This window comes from Harpia harpyja, chromosome 12 (assembly GCF_026419915.1).
Source record: "Harpia harpyja isolate bHarHar1 chromosome 12, bHarHar1 primary haplotype, whole genome shotgun sequence".
NCBI classification, from domain to species: domain Eukaryota; kingdom Metazoa; phylum Chordata; class Aves; order Accipitriformes; family Accipitridae; genus Harpia; species Harpia harpyja.
Genome location: NC_068951.1, coordinates 2,528,111 through 2,544,050, shown reverse-complemented (window position 1 = coordinate 2,544,050; position 15,940 = coordinate 2,528,111). Strand labels below are relative to the sequence as shown.

Genomic DNA, 15,940 nt, shown 5'->3' with positions numbered 1-15,940 from the left:
AATAATTGTTTGTTTACTGTGTCTAGTAACAAATACACATTTAGCTAGAAAAGTCCACGTAAGCAATTTGCAAATATTACAGAGTTCCTCACTAATAAACGGAGTATTTTTTTAGCCAAGGAGTGATAGAGTAGTCTAGTAAAGGTGAGCAGCTGCTGGTAAACCTGAAGTCTGGGTTTCTCCCATTTTTCTCATTGTTTCAGAATCCACGGATAGTCAAATCTTTTTCTGTTTCTGTTGCTTTCAGCAAACGACTAAGATGGCAGAAGCGGTACGAGGCTCTGCTTTTCCATTGTTCTGCACAGTTGTTTTAAGACGAACGTTGTCGGCCCCTTGTTTGATGTTATTACTGGCACAGGGAGCCCAAGAGGACTGGTTTGACTTTCCCGTACAGCGGCCAGCACAACGGCCGGGCTGAGGCTGCCTCTCACCTCTTCGCATACCTGACTCGGTGAATTCAAAGGCAGCAGTGCCACTTGCAAGACAGAGTAGGTGGCTTTGATGCACTGTAGCAGAAATGACCCGTGCCTTTGCTGGCTTTTCTGAAGATTTTAATAACATCAGAGAAAAAGTGTTCCTTTTGTTCCGATTATATTTCTAAGCTTTGTAAACTCAACTGTTTCCTGTGATATACTATAGATCAACTTTTGCAAGGTATTAATTTGAATTGATCTGTGAGGTCTAAGAAAAGTGAGCCTTTTGTCACTAGGCTTATTTCAGCTATACTTAGCTCTTTGTCTCAACTGGAAATTCTTAGGGGTCTGCAAATCAGAAAGGTCAGCAACTGTAGTATTAGAAACACTGATAGATAGTGCATGAAAATGAGACCTAACCTCTAAAATGAAAATTGACCTCTAAAATGAGAAATGAATCTCTATTACCCTTGAACAACACGCTGATGGCATTTCTAAATCCCTCTAATTTTGTACAATGTACTTTGTGTGCATCTCTTTAACTAGTGTAGAGAGGGAGTCCTTTTAAGGTGAATTCTTTAGAAAGCACACATCACTGACCCCAGCTTTGGTGTCAGCAAAGGTAGGTGAATACTAACCGCTTTTGAAGCTCTTGCCTTCAGACCTGTTCTGCGGGAGCGCTGCCTTGCTCTTGGCTAGCAGTTGGAGATTTTAAGCTCTCTCACGTGCTCAGGACACAGGAGGCAGAGTCAGTTCCCATCTGGTCCCGGCCCTCCGCAAACACGGCTTGTGGGCCTTGGCAAACCACGCGACTTCTGCGTGCTTTTCTTTACTCGTGTGGTTGGTAGTCCCTGGTTTTGACTAGGGAGTCTGGCTGGGTTGGTTCTAATAGCGAAGCTCTGTTGAGTTCAGAAACGCGCGCGCAGGAGCGCTCGTGGCAAGCATCGCTGCTTCATTCCAAAGGCAAATAAAACTGATGTTAGCAACTTTCTTCTGCTTACTATTGCCCGTTGTCCGCTTTGCACGCAGTTTGTCCTCCTGGTTCCAGCTTTTGGTAGGAGCAGCTTGGAGTTGGTAGTTGAGCTGCAGGCGGCTGGACGTGGTTGCACTTGGTTGCAGGTAGGCAGTTGTGTTTGCTTACGTGGGAGACTGAGCTTAGGTTTTTGAAGTTCAGGGAAGATGTGAAGAGGTGAAGGAAGGAAAGCAAAAAGGGATATGTTTCAAATCAAAGCCTTTTGATGCTGAAATTGCCTAACTCAAACTCTGTCTTCACACATCAGGGCTTAATGCTGGTAGTGATTTACTTACACTTCCTAGTTAATAATTAGAGATTGGGAGACACCATATATCACTTCTAATGGAATATATGGGGTCTGATGAGAGTTTTCTGTTTTGACTAATAAATTTTAACCAGAATCACCAAGCTTAATGAAATATTACAGCTTCGGAAGTGTTTTAAGTCTTGTGCTGTGAAAACAGTGTTGCTTTATTCAGTAAATGAATTTATCATTCATTTTGTATCCTGAGCCCTAGCTGGCTCTGGAGCATGGGCTGAATGCAAGACTCTGAACTAGAAAGCGGAAAAACTAATCAAATCCTTAAAGACCAAAGGCAGCGAGGCAGGTCTAGACTGACTTTTTCAGTGGTAGCCTCTGGCTACATCCACTTTTATTTTAGTAACCATTGTTAGCATGATTTATAACTTTAGCTTTAAGACGTACACTATTTAGATGTAATAAGATGCTTCGCAGCTTTTATTTCTATTTCCTAATTTCCCTCTTGTTCTGGCCTTTTTTTACTTCCCCCTCACCTTTGTCCCCCTCTCCTCTCCACAGCAGTGTCCCCAGTCCTGCAGTTGACGCTGCACCGAAAGAACATTTCACTGTCAGCCCCAAGGTCAACAAAACCGTCTCTGCCTCAACTAATGGCTGATCGGCTGGTGGCCTAGTTAGTGCAGAGGAGACGACTGTGTGCAAGGTTTAGTCTCCTACTGCTGCGCAAAGCTTTTCCCTGCTAATTCTGTACACAGAGGAGAGGATATGCCCCCCAGCAAATAATGGGATCCCTGCTGTCGCCCTGCTAAGTGGCACACAGTTCGGCTCCTTGCCCTTCACAACCATCACGGGAAACGCTGCCTTGCCAAAAGGAGAGTGATCCTGTCTGAGAAGATCCTGCCCACTTCCCAGGTGCAGCATTAGGAACCTGCCCCAAAAATGCATCTTGTTCTAACCAGTGCGGACATAGGTGTAAGATCTTGGTGGCAGTCCTGGGTCTACCAGTCTGTGGATTTGGTGGGCCACCAGGACGAGCAAGTCCTGCTGAAAAACATCTTGCTGCTTAGTTCTCTAAGAGCGTAGGACGTCTGTGCGTTACCGTGTTTTGTGCCTTAGCCTCTGCCATTACTACTCAGCAGTTTTTTCTGTGCGTCGTGCCAAAGAAGCAAGATAAGAGGAGACAGTAAACACACCTCATTGCTGGTACAGGAAGAAACCACTAAACCCTTGCTGCACCATTTCTCGCTGCTGTTAAAACCCTCCCTCCCACCTTGCTTTTGACAGAATATTGACTAGAAACCAAGATCCCATTTCTGCTTAGCCTTAAGGGCAGCTGTTTACAGAGTAGCGGTGTTACATAGGTTTACTGTGTCGTATGTCTGTGTAACACTGGATTTGGATCTTGTATTTAGCTGCCAGAAGTGACTGTGATGAAGTGGGAGAGATAAACTGATAGATTGTGTGCCAGAAAGATGTTGGGAATCAATCAGATAAACAGGGCAGAGAAGTAGCTTGCTGTTTTCTTGTGATAATAAACCAGCGGCCTCTCGTCCTGGAATTTTTAAATGTAATTGCTGCAGTAATAATCTCCAAAACTAAGCAAATAGAAAAAAAGTCATGGCAGGTTTTTAATTATGCTTGAATTGCTCTTTTTTTGTTTTTGTAATATGGTGTATGCCTTGAAGGAGAGAAGAGATGTGCACAGGTATAAATATTATCTCTGTTGCTTGAGTGTCTCTTATTTGAAAATAAAAAAGGGTCGTAAAATGATACCCATCTACCTTTATGGCATTTTTCTTTTGTGGGGTGCATGCCTTTTCCCTCCCTCCCTCCAGTAGTGTACTTAAGCGATCAGAAACTATGGGGGTCAGCAAGTTTCTCATGTAGCACTGTGCCCGGGACAGCTTTTGGTGTCAGCTGCGCTCGGTGGGGCAGCGTCGGTGCCTGGGAAGCTGTTTGAGGGCAGGCTGCCCTGAGCACAGTGGTAGTCACGAGCTAAGCTGTGCTCAGAAATGCCGTCGTCTCACTTGAGCTGGTATTTCCTTCTCCACATCCCTGGCTGTGGGGGGGATGTGGAGCTTCTTTCTTGTCCTCTTGCCTTGTCTGTGCGTGCTGTCTTGGGCCAGGTGAAGACTATAGCCAGGACCGTGGCTGCTCCCCAAGCCCTGCTTTCCATGACTGTTACTGTACCTCGAATGACCATTGCAGTCCAGCTCTCCTACTTGAGCAAAGGTATAGGGTGGAGGAAAAGCATCTTTCATCCTTTCTTCTCTAGCATCTTTGTGGAATTGCCTGGACTCTCTGGTTTCCAGGTGGGTCTGGTTTGGGTGCTTTCTGAGCTGAGGCAGTAATTTCCCTAGGCATTGAAATGTCGGCATCTAGAAAGCAGTCCGTGCCCCTCAGTTTTGGAGGGTTTATTTCTGTTCTTTGTGTTAATACGTTGGCTAATACCCAAGGCACGGCACGTACAATTTACAGTGAGTGGTGATAAACATATAGCACCAGTCAAGTATCCAAAAAGGCTGTTCACAATATTCTTTGGCTGCAGGAAGCAAAAAGGACAAAACCCAACCCTCAGGACATGAAAAGAAATAGAAAAGCCTGCTTGAGCATTCCTGCTCCAGCTATAAAAATTATTTTGCTGTGCTGTTCCTCAGAGCAAGCGTTACTGCCCAGCAACGCTTGACTTTTGTTTGGTGAAGTGTTTCAGTTCTCCCCTGCCCTCCCCACTCAAAGCGTGGGGCAAGACCTGTGGGGCAGAGGTGTTACTGCAGATCTGCCTGCATTACATCTCTTGCCCGTGGGAGTTGTGTACACAACAGCCTGTGAACGTTCAGGCCTTTTTTATCCTTCCGAAGCCCAAGGAACAGTACCAGCCTCTGAAATACAAGCCGAGGCTCAGCTGCTCACATCCCCTCAGGCTTGTCACCTCTTTGCCCGCTGTGGGATTGTACGCTTTGCTCTGGGCTCCTGGGACCAGCAGTTACCAAACGGTTGGCCCATCTGACAATCCCAGAAGAGGCTTTGCAGTGCCCCCAGGGATTCCAGTCCTTTGCCATTGCTTAGACTTAAGATCGTTAGTTTGCTTTGCCCGTGTGGGGCTTCTTGTGCTTGGACCACGGTGCTGCTGAACTGTGCCCCTCCGGCTCTGCATAACCTTTGAGATTCTCTTCAGATGAATGACATGACGCTACATGTCACCTAAATAAACCATGATGCATTGAAGGAAAGACTATACTACTCCTAGATCCATCTGAAATTATATACAGAAACTCTTTGTAGTGGCCTTCAGTGCTATGCTCCAGTCACATATTCTGTGGGGACCTTTTTGGAAGAGGGAGATGATCTACAGTTACTTAAACTTTTAGCATAGCCATCAGCTTTTTCCCTTGGAAAACTCTCTCGTGCAGAGGAAGTGTTAAAAAGCCTTGGTTCTGGGCTTGGGAGGTTTTACCAGGAGTTTTAAGAAATGAGGCATACAGGTTCCCTTGGGAACTTGGCAGCTAATTTCTTAAGTCATCTGAGAAACCTGTGAGCGTGTTTGCATTAACTTGTCTTTACTGTGCTTTTAAATGGGATTGTTGTCTTTCTTCTAGCTCCTTCGAGAACTTATAGAACGTAAAACCACTTCATTGGACCCCAATGACCAGGTAGCAATGGGCAGGTAAGTAGGAAGTTGTCTGTAACATGACTAGTTTCACCCCAGCACTGTATTCCAGTCCAGAAGTTCAAAACTACTTGTGAGCTTCCAGTCCAGTTCATTGTAGAGGGCAAAATTTTGAATTACTCTGGAGAAATCATCTGGGTGTAAGAAATTACATAACAAATTATTAAAACAGTATGACAGTAGTCAAGAAAGTCATCCTTCTAACGTATTCCTTAGTTATGGATCACACTGTCTGACTCCGAGTTTGCCAGCCTTTGAGCTGTGCCCTGGTTTGTCTGCGATCCCCTGAAGATACTTTCCTTTTAAAGGCTTGTTCCAGACTTCGAATATTTCTGTCTCTCAGTGGTTCAGGCAGCACAAAGGGAGTGCATAGAGGGGTGTCTTAAGTGACCCTAGCTAGGGGGAACAAAACAAAGTGACTGCCAGCTGCTGAAATTTGGCCTTTTCTCATTACAAGCTCTGATTTGTCATTGTTTTAGAGGAGCAAACCTTCTGTCCTGAGATCTGTTAAAGCAATTCCTGTGTATGCTCTCTCCCTGCTGTAAGAAAAGATACTATACAATTAAAACAGTACCGGGGAATGTTTCCTACATGCGGAAGTAAAATGTAATTCCATGCAGGGAAGCTCTTATTTCTTTGTTTAATTCTACAGTTAGAAAATAAAGAATCTTCCAAATACCACTTAGTGAACTGTGTACATTTAAGTAGCCATGGGCTATAATTTAGAAAAGTGTATAAGCAGAGGAAGGCTGAAAATGCTGGAGCAGGGCTCTCCAATGAAAGTGCTATGGGGCTATGCGTATGGGGAGGTGGAGAAAATGCATTAGGAAATTTTGTGATGGTGAAATAACTTTTATCCTTGTAAAATATTACCCAAATTTTAGTGCAATGTGTCAAATTTATTTTGTGTATGTCTGGAATATTATGGAAAGCTATTCACTATAATTTAACATGATATAGACAAAATTACATTTAAGTGGTGATTACATTGTACATTTATCTGACTTTACAATAAAATAGATTACAGTAATTAAGATTATATTAAGATTGCAGTAATTGGATTTTGCTAGATTTTTTTCCCTGATGTCAAGTTTTCATTGTATAAATCAGGTAAGATGACGCTCGTTTTCATAAAAAAATATTTATAACTAGTAGTTTTTCCCTGCTGAAAACTTCTTTGACTTGATGAAGTTCTGTTTGAGAAGTTGAACCTTCCCTTCTAAATACAGTCAGGGATCAGACAGCACTTTCTGAAAGTGTTTATTGCTTTTCTTTCTTCTGTTTTGTTTAGTAATAGTTGGAGCATTATATAGGGCTTCTTGCTAGATTTGCCAGGTTTAAGTCAGAGATAGTGAGGAGAAATACTTGCTTATAATTTTCAATATACCTTGCAAAACTGAGGGAGGAAATAAATTCAGAACATCTACTGCATCATGGTAATTCTGTTCATGAAGTTAGCATAACCTATCTCACTTAAAGAATCAGTTTAGGATGTGGCAGACCATCTGTTCTGTTATGGGCTTTCTATATGCAAAACAGAAGTTATTCTAGTAATCAAGGCTGAAACAAAAAAGCAGTACCTGTAAAGACATTTTTTACAGATTTTAGCATTTATATTTGGTAAAGATTTTCTTTTTAATTCTAAGGATTCTTTAAAAAATTTAGTAATCAAGGAAGAATAAAAAATGGAGCCAAGCTTGCAGCCTCCATGGATTTCCCTGCAGGTAGAATATTCTCACTGAACAGTGACTGTCTCATCGGGATCAGCAGGTCTGGTCTGCGCGTCCCATTATGGCTGGAGTCAGGAGAACAGCTTATCGTTTAAATGCCATGCCTGTGGAGTGAAGCAGTACCACGGGCACCTGAAGTTTCATACTTGTTTTTCTGAGGTTCTGATCTCCTTCTCTTGTGTAAATGCAATAGGTAGAAGGGCTGGGAAGGGCCTCAGACCCCAGTGTACCTAATGCTCATTTTCCTAGTGGATCTAAACATTGTGTAACTGTTGTTTTGCATTCCTCAGGCAATGGCTGGCCATCCAGAAGTTACGAAGCAAAATAAAGAAGAAAGTGGACAGAAAAGCCAGTAAAGGAAGGAGAATCCGGTGGGTGACAGCTTCTGCAAGAAGTTCTGATTTTGCCAAATAAAGTCTGACTGGACTGGGTTGGCTCTGGGGTGCATTGGTAGGCTTATTCATGCCTTTTAGGGCAACGTGTCTTGCTCTGGGGCATCCACAGGGGAATCTTAATGTTCTCTGAGCCTAGAATAAGAGCTTGGCTGGATGCAGCCTGTGAGCATTGCCCAGATCAGTCTTGGCAAGAGTGTTCATTGGTCTCAGAAAACACTGGAGAGAGCTGTTCAAATGTTCCTAAGCGATTTGGGGCCGTAATTTCCAGTGAAAGCCAATAAACATCTCTTGTGCAATATATATTTAGCTGACTAAAACGTGAATAGCAGCTCTAGGGGAAGATGTGCAGAAAAGCCTCAGTGAGGTAGATGTCTGTTTCCCACTGACTGTCAGTTGGAATTTGGTGTCTAATCTCTCTTTATTTTTATAAGTCCCATCGCAGCATTCTTTAGCCTCAAAGCATTTCACATCCTGACTCCTGGATCACTAATTTGGGTTGATCTCTCCTGTTGTGTTTCTAGTGGAAGAATCTTCCATGCGGTAGGGTGGAAAGGGAAGCAGTCTGGAGAGGATAGGATTTTTTTTTCCCCCTTTGCAGAGCAGATATATTAGTCTCCCTGAGTTTAGCATGACTGCATGATTTGTAGTGGAGGAGGTGTTTGTGGCAGGGAGGCATGCTGAAAAGCTGCACCGCTTCCTGAAAAACCTGCAACATTAACCATCCTTTTGTGAGTAAACTATAAATCGTGAGTTTAGATGGCATCTGATAGAAAGTCAGTGGAGTCAGTCTGGGTCAGGCCTGGCATAGCAATTTTTAAGATAGATGTCATAAGATAATTTATTAAAAGAGGGAAGAGCTACTTTGTTGGCCTGAAAAGCCTATAATTATTGACTATCAATATTCTTTTCTGTCAGCATCACACATAATTGGATATATTCATGATTCAGTCAAAACTACTGACAACATCACACAACTGAGTCAGACTCGTAAACCTCCAGGAATAATGGGGAAGTCTCTCATTGTGTGCAATCTGTGCGCTTCAGCATTCCTGAGAGATCAGCTATCTCGCCAAGTCAATTGCCTCTTAGATCTTAGGTGCCTTTTTTTTCTTCTTTAAATAAAAGTTGTACTGACCCTGCAGGGAAAATATCAATAAAAGAAAAAAGTGTCATTGTCTGTGTTTAGGATTAACATGCAGTTAAGCTCCAGCATCTTTTCAGAATAGTCCAGTAGAGTCCAAATGGGTGTTTTTAAATAGTTGGTTCTTCCACTGAGAGACTCAGTGTCACCCCAGGCAGATCACTTATCCTCTGTTCTTCTTTTTCCTTCTCTAAAATGGGGGCAGCAGTACTTAGATTTGTTTTCCTGAAGGACTTTGAGATCCTGGAAAGCAAAGTATCACATACTAAGTTTCGTCTGTCTCCGTAATTCTACCTTTTTAGCAATCCTTTAGCAAACCTTCAATGTTACAGCACGTTTGGATGAAATGTGCTAGTTTATTGTAGGGTCTGAGGGTCTCCAAGTGCTTTCAAAAGCAGCCGATCTTGCGCTTGACATGAGTACCTGTCCCCTTCATAGACAGGGAAATTGGGGCACTAAGAGGGGAAATGAGCTCGTCCTAAAACTCCACAGTCGAGCTTAAGAAACCTGGTGCCTAGAACTCCGCTATCCCTCACTAGGACATGCCTTTTCTTGAGGTAGATATGGAGGAGTGATGCGTGCACACCTATTTGTCATGACAGTGATTTCTGGTCCTGTGCTGCATGGGATGTCTTTCTGTGAATGAAATTAAGTATTTTATATCTGCTAGACTGGTATTTTTAAAGTCCTGATTTAAAAAAATGTGACAGTAATTAGTTCTGGACAAACAACTCGTGTCAGAGAATTTATCAGAATTGCTAAGTCCCCTTGCCACTACGCAGGCTGTCCCTGTATAAGGTTTGATCTCTATGAATCCATCAGTTGTTAATGTCTCATAAGCAAACTATTTCATAGTCCAGCCTATTGACCTGTTGTTTTCTGCAGTACTAGCCCTGCACAGCTATGTCTGTTCCCTGACTCGATCACTACAGCGTTAGACCAGGGCATTTGCTTCCATTACGAGTGAGAAAGACTTGATTGTGCAGAGAAGCCCTTGTGTAAGGGTGAGTGTGTGCTGTGCCTGAAGAGCCATTCTGAAATAGTCTTGTGAGCTAAAAATCCCCTCGAGGGAATGTTCCTGCATAAGCAAACAAAAGGGAGTGCAGAGGTGACAGAGTGGAAAGGTGATTCTGGGCAAATGCTTGTGAATCCTTTTGCCTGCTATTTGTCAAGCTCTAAAAATAGCAGCAGCTTGGTCGTATAAAACATTACAGACTTGGGTCGGCAGCATGGTAGTGTACACCAAAAGCCATTGGTTTGGAATCCCCTGCCCTTAGACACTAGGGTTTAAAGCCACCTTTCCATTCTGAGTTTTTCAGTACTCTGTTAAATTTTATGTCAGGTCCTTGAATATAAGTCATGAAATCTACCAGAAGTTCCTAGCCCAGTGTGGAAAGCGGGCAGGGGTTCCCGTATCTGGAGGTGCAGCACAGCTTGCAGAAATATTTTGGTGGATCAGAAGCTGAGACAGATGCAGCACTGTATCACCTTGGATATGCCCCATCTCGTCTTTGCACAGATCTTTTTCCTGTCTCCTTTGCTTGTTTTTACATGCTCCATTTGTAAGGTATTCAGGGTAAGACTTTCCAACTACAGGTATCGCTAGCAGAGTGGGATTTTGATATCCTTTAGGGCCCTAGATACCACAGAGCAAGGAAAAAGTGATAGCAGATGGATGCTTGGAAGGTCTGATGCTCTGACGCTTCTGCTGCCTGCAGTGGGCTCTTTGGGCACAAATTCCAGAAGGTGATTAAGATGCCAGCTGAATGGAAGGCTGAAAACGAGTTCTTCTTGCTCTGACTTTTCAGGGTTGTCTGTCTGGGAGTCTGATTAGGTACTCGCACACAATTAATGGATGCTCTATGTCCTCTTTCTAGCTGTGATAAAAAAGGATTGGCTTGCTATTCAGTTCAGTGTATCATCTGATTATTCTTGTGTCCATGTTATAAGAAAGGAGGAGGAGGGAAGGGAGGGGGAATTGCCAGCTACAACTAGTGACTCATTAGATATCAGCCACCAGGAAAGCCAGCGGTTTGCATTTCAGGGGCTGGTATGTTTCTATTCAAGCAGCAACATTTCCTTTTCATTAATAGTTACTAATGTGCTGCCTGCTTATTTCCTGCACTATTCAGGTATCATGTCCATAGCAAGCTGGTGAGCTTCATGGCACCTATTGACCACTGTACAATGAATGATGATGCCAGGTGAGTAATAGATTAATTATGTTTCTCAAATGGCTTCATGACAGCATGATATTGACCTGTTCTTCAGTCTGTCGCCCCCTCCATTTCTTCTTATCAGTTAACCATTTGTCACTGGCATCATAGCCTGGGTGTCTTGGTCACATCTGTCCAGGCAGTCTGGCTGAGCTTTCACTCTGTAATTACTGTGACACCAAACAAGAAATTTTCATAAATCTCAGTATCCACATTTTGACTCCTGCTTTAAAACTCCTCCGATTTTGAAATCTTCTAGTTTTATGGAATTATTTTGGAAATAGACAACTTACATTATCTGGTGTCTTCAGGTATAATCGAAACTTACAAAGAACTTGTCTTTTAACAGAAGTGGCACCTGTTTTAAATTCTGTTTAGTATACATTTTCTTAGATCAATTAATAACTGGAATGGTTCAGTCATGGTTCACTCAAAACCTAAATGTTGCTTGTGTTTATGTCTATTTAAAGAGTGAAGAATTTTATTGGAAGACTATAATGTTTTAACGTGCTAATTAGTAAAGAAAATATCAGTGAAGTTTTGTGCATAGCTACTAGATAGTTTTTCTACATGTACACCCATATTTCTTAAGTATTACATTTTTAAACTAAATCTGGAAATGCTGAGCTTTTCGTGGGAAGGAGGTGGAATAATTTTTCCAGTGAATGGATGTAGAAGGCTTGAGAAACATCTTTCCCCTGGGTTGTGGAACATGTTTGTGCTTTGTGAGAGAGAGATGTCATTTGTCTGTTTGCAAAATGGAAACCAAATACCTGCTGTTCTTAGACTGTTGCCTTTTGGGATATTGCACAGGCTTCTGGATGAGAGCTCTCCAGTAAGCTGGCACTAAGACGTTTTGTGTCCATAATAAGACCTGTGCTGTTTCATCATGCATCTTTCTCATACGTTCTTTACTCTTTCTTTTTTTCTTTTTCTTCAAGTGAGAAAACTGCTCTGATTTCTGAATATTGTCTAGATCCTCTCACCTCAAAAATAAATGTGTTGGATGTGTAGGGTGAAAGCTATGCCTCCAGCCATATAAGGGGGTGGTCAGTTCTGCCACCCCCTTACCTGGATCATAGGAAGAGAGGGACAGAAGTGGCTTGGGCACTGTGAGATTAGACACAGACACTTTCGTCTGTTTGGAAAATGGGGTGCTTTTTTTTTTTTTCTGATATGTAGGGCCTGAGCGAGCAGCTATCAGTGCTTCCCAGCTGGCAAGGACCTCCTTACCTGTATGGAATCGGTGTCTTTGCTGTTTTGGATAGCCCCAAATAAAACATGGGGCAGGATAGAGACATTCCTAGTGGAGTCGTACCATCCTGTAGAAATGGTTCTGGGATGTGCTGCTCGTTCCCCCCATTTTTTGTCTAGGGGTAATTAGCAGGTGGCATATGTGTGTATAGGAAGAACCAATTCATACCGTATTCATTAATAATATGCATGACTCTAATATTTCTCTTAGTATTATGTCCAGTTGACTGGTTACTACTTATGCTTTGAGAATTTCAAATGAGGTTAGAATGTCTGTCATTTTTTGCGTATACTACATATTGCACTGTCCTACAGGTTAGGCAGGCATACAGACCCCTGCTCTGTCCCCAGAATGAAGGCAGGCTTAGCTTGCACGGGGTGTGCGTGAGCAGGAGGAAGGTAAAAAAAAAATAGTGAGACCGATCCTAACAATCTAGGAGTTACCATACTATGTTTGCTGTCCCCAGAGGTGACATTGCTTCCTCCTTCGCAGTCCACCGCACTCACTTGTGTTCCAAAAGTTGCATAGAAAATGCATTCTGTAAGCCAAAATCCTCCAGCAAGTCAATCCAAACGTGAAGTGCATTGAAACAGCTGGGACAGTGGAGTCGTTCTGCACGATAGCCTTCTTGGGCCTCAGCTACGCTTCGTCTGGCTGCCATCTTCATAACCCTTATTCCCCTCGCTTCTCAGGAGGCACCTTGAGTCCACCACAAACTGCATGGGGTCTGGCTGACCCTCAGAAGCTATTACAGCTAATAGGATGCTATCTACGTTATGCTGTGTCGACATAGTTATCATTGTGGTAGGGACAGAGTGTTTGACATTTGGTTTACTGAAAATGTCTCCTGGGGGTTTTCTCCACATTGAGCGGGTTATTACATCGCTTGCATGTTTTACTGATTCTTTGGTGGCAGCAGTGTGGCAGCAGCTGCTGCTGCTTATTGTCTGACTGCGGGAACTTATTTCTTACATTAAGTTTATTAGTCACTTTGGAGGCCCGCCATACTTTCTGTTAATGGCATTTTAGTCGCTTATCTCCTGATGTTGGTTTAGCCGTCTAGAGTGAGACTGTGGGTTGATGTGCTCGCGCACCAGCAAGTGTGCCCGAGGGTCGTATCATGTGGGCAGCTGTATCCCATTCTGCCAAGATGAGGCTTTCGAGCAAGCCCTGGACGTGGATGGGGCAATGCCGGAACCAGGCTGGGCCGGTTCTGTTCCTAGTTCTTCCAGTGGCTTCGTGGATGACCTTGAGCAGGTCGCTCCGTGTTTCTGCGACTGATTCCCCTTCTGTGCAATGGCGGCCTGCTGTTGAGAAGTGCCTGTAAAGAACTGGTTTAGTAATAGTAGTAGTAGTAGTATTTCATTTTTTAACGTACATAGGAAAGCTTTTGTTTCAGACAAGAGACAGATACACAAATAGAAGCCTAAGCTTTCCTCACTGTTTGCCAAAATGCCTGCCGGTTACCTGTAACACAAAGAATATGCCTTACCTTTGCCTACTGCAGGCATTACAGTCTTCCTTAAGCAGTTTCTCTGTAGCTTCCTCTGGACGGGATGTGCTTTGGCAATGTTTAGTCCTAACGTTGAGCTTAAATTTCCCTCTGCTGTCATCTAAGCTCATTATTTCTTGTCCTGTTCAACGTGGGCTTTAGGAACAGATTCTTGCTTCCCGTTTGCAGCGGCCCTGGCACATTTGGGTGGGCATTCTTGCTTTGTGCACTGAAAACCTGGGCGTTACTTAGCTTCGCTTCCTTCTTTTCCTCCCTACTTTACACCATTTGTGTTTGCATCCAGACATACAACATATTCACAATTCTGGAGTGGCCAGTGTCTGAAGATTAGGCCTCTTTAGGTGTTTTGGTTCAGCTCTCCCCAAATGAAGATACCTGCTGCTATCAGTCATTTTTTTGAAAATCATAGCCACTCTCTAGGGTTCATTTCACATGCCTGTTTAAAATGCCCCTGCATTTGCCATGGGCCATAATACCTCTCTAGCAGCACACAGCCGTACTGGAGAAGGCAAGAAGAATTCAGCATCTGCTTTAAACTGCAGGTGAATTAAAAAGAAAGGGCCAGGCCTGTACGCATGAGAGGGAAGCAGTAATGATAACAGCTCTCCTTTGTGACAGAAGAAGGTAATTTTATTGTTTGCAAGTGTGAATTACTAGACTGAAAATGCAAGTATACACTTCAAAGTGATGTGATCATGCTCAGAGCCATTGTTTTTTTTCTGGTCAGGCACTTAGAAGGCACGACCCCAAAATAAATACACATCTGAACAACGGGGCGCTCTGTGTTGTAGTCTGAGAAATTTTAAAGTGTCAGTGAGCTGTATATAAAAAAGGGTTGTAGAAACAGAGCTGGCAGAACATTCCCCTTAAATTCTACCAGTGCCTACAGTGGCAGGTAGATACCTGGAAAATGCCAGTAAATAAATATGTATGTGCAGATGTGGATGGGCAGAAGCCTGGGGGGATGGCATAGAGTCCGAGCGGTGCGTATGGTGGTGTAGTTCTGGTTCTTCCTTGGCTGTGCAAAGTCCTCGCTCCCCGTGATGAACTGCACAAGCCGTTTGTCACTGGGGCAGAAGCAGAGGGGAGTTGTCCGTGACTGTTGTCTTGCTTTGCTTGCTGTAAGTGCTTTTGAAGGCACAAGTTTGTGTATCACTGTAACACCTTGCTGTTTTCTGTATATTTAATTAGCTAATGCAGCCTAGGAATGCATTTGGGGCCTGATTCTCCTGTACATTTAAGCCATTTTACACTACTCTGGCTGTGCAGAGAGACCTTAAAATAGTGCAAGGAACTGCTAGCACTCACCTGAAGGTCCCTGTGTGGTGTTGTCATGGCTGTGGGATGCCCAGGACTTCTGGGAATCTGGCATGTCAGGTTTATCACTTGCCGCTGCCACTGGCTGGGGAAACAAAGAGCCAACGCGTGTGAGGAGAAGTAGCCTGAGCACTGCATAGAGAAGGGGATGAACAGTCACTCCACAATTGTTTTACAGCCTGAATTTGAGCAAAGAAACGTACAAGTATAATAACTGCCTTTGTCAACATCACTGCCACTTTCTTTCTTATTCTTGCTGCTGGTTGGAATAATAGCATTCGTGCAGGCAATTAATCTTCCACTTGCCAGTTTTTCATGCACCCTACGCATGGGCATGGCTGTTTAACCTTGTGCTCACATATATTATGTTGTAATGTGTGGGACACTGGTGGCCTCGAGCCCTCCTCTGTTTTAACCCCTCTTTGGCAGTATTTTAAAACATACACTGGAAAGTGATTTTTATGGTTATCTTGGGGTATGTGTTTATAGACTTAAATACATTTATTGTACTCTTGGGCCAAGGCTTTTCTAATCGGTCCAAGGTCATTGCTATGTAAATGGGCCTGCCCTAAGACGAGGAACCTGAAGGCGAAAGCTTGAACGTGAGTGCGCTGTGATGGTTGTCCAGAGGAGAGGGTAGCTGTCTTGGGCAGGAATTACCCAGGATTAGAAGAGGGTCGATCTCTCTCTGGTTGTGATTTCACCTGCGTTTGAGGGTGGCATCATGTGGGTGCCACTTCTTAGACTTCCCTTGAAATAAGCTTTTCCCATCTTCATGACCTAGGGTACTTTGCCGATCCCATTGCTCCAGTATCCAGCATAGTGTAATCTTGAACATAATCATCCTTCAGTACCACCATATGCAACAGAGCTGGGAAGGTGCCAGTCTTCTCTGGTTGACACTTTGAGAAATGAGGCACGGAGAAATGATAGCGCGTATCTCCAAAGGCATTTGAGTCCAGAAATCCATGAGTCAAGAGCCTCAGTGACTTGCCAAAGGTGCCGCAGCAGGTCTGGGC

The 15,940-nt window shown here is 43.5% G+C and overlaps 1 protein-coding gene across 2 annotated transcripts in view; it reads left to right on the top strand.

The window, feature by feature from the left end:
- AATF (apoptosis antagonizing transcription factor) overlaps nt 1–15,940 on the top strand; it is a 56,871-nt gene that overhangs the window by 29,141 nt on the left and 11,790 nt on the right. The window contains exons 9-11 of one of the 2 annotated variants that reach the window (XM_052803901.1): nt 5,284–5,351; nt 7,375–7,455; nt 10,753–10,824. In XM_052803901.1, the coding sequence (XP_052659861.1) occupies nt 5,284–5,351; nt 7,375–7,455; nt 10,753–10,824 (221 nt within the window). Of the gene's footprint in view, nt 1–2,248; nt 3,458–5,283; nt 5,352–7,374; nt 7,456–10,752; nt 10,825–15,940 lie in introns of those variants that run through there. The other variant, XM_052803902.1, reaches the window with a different exon arrangement.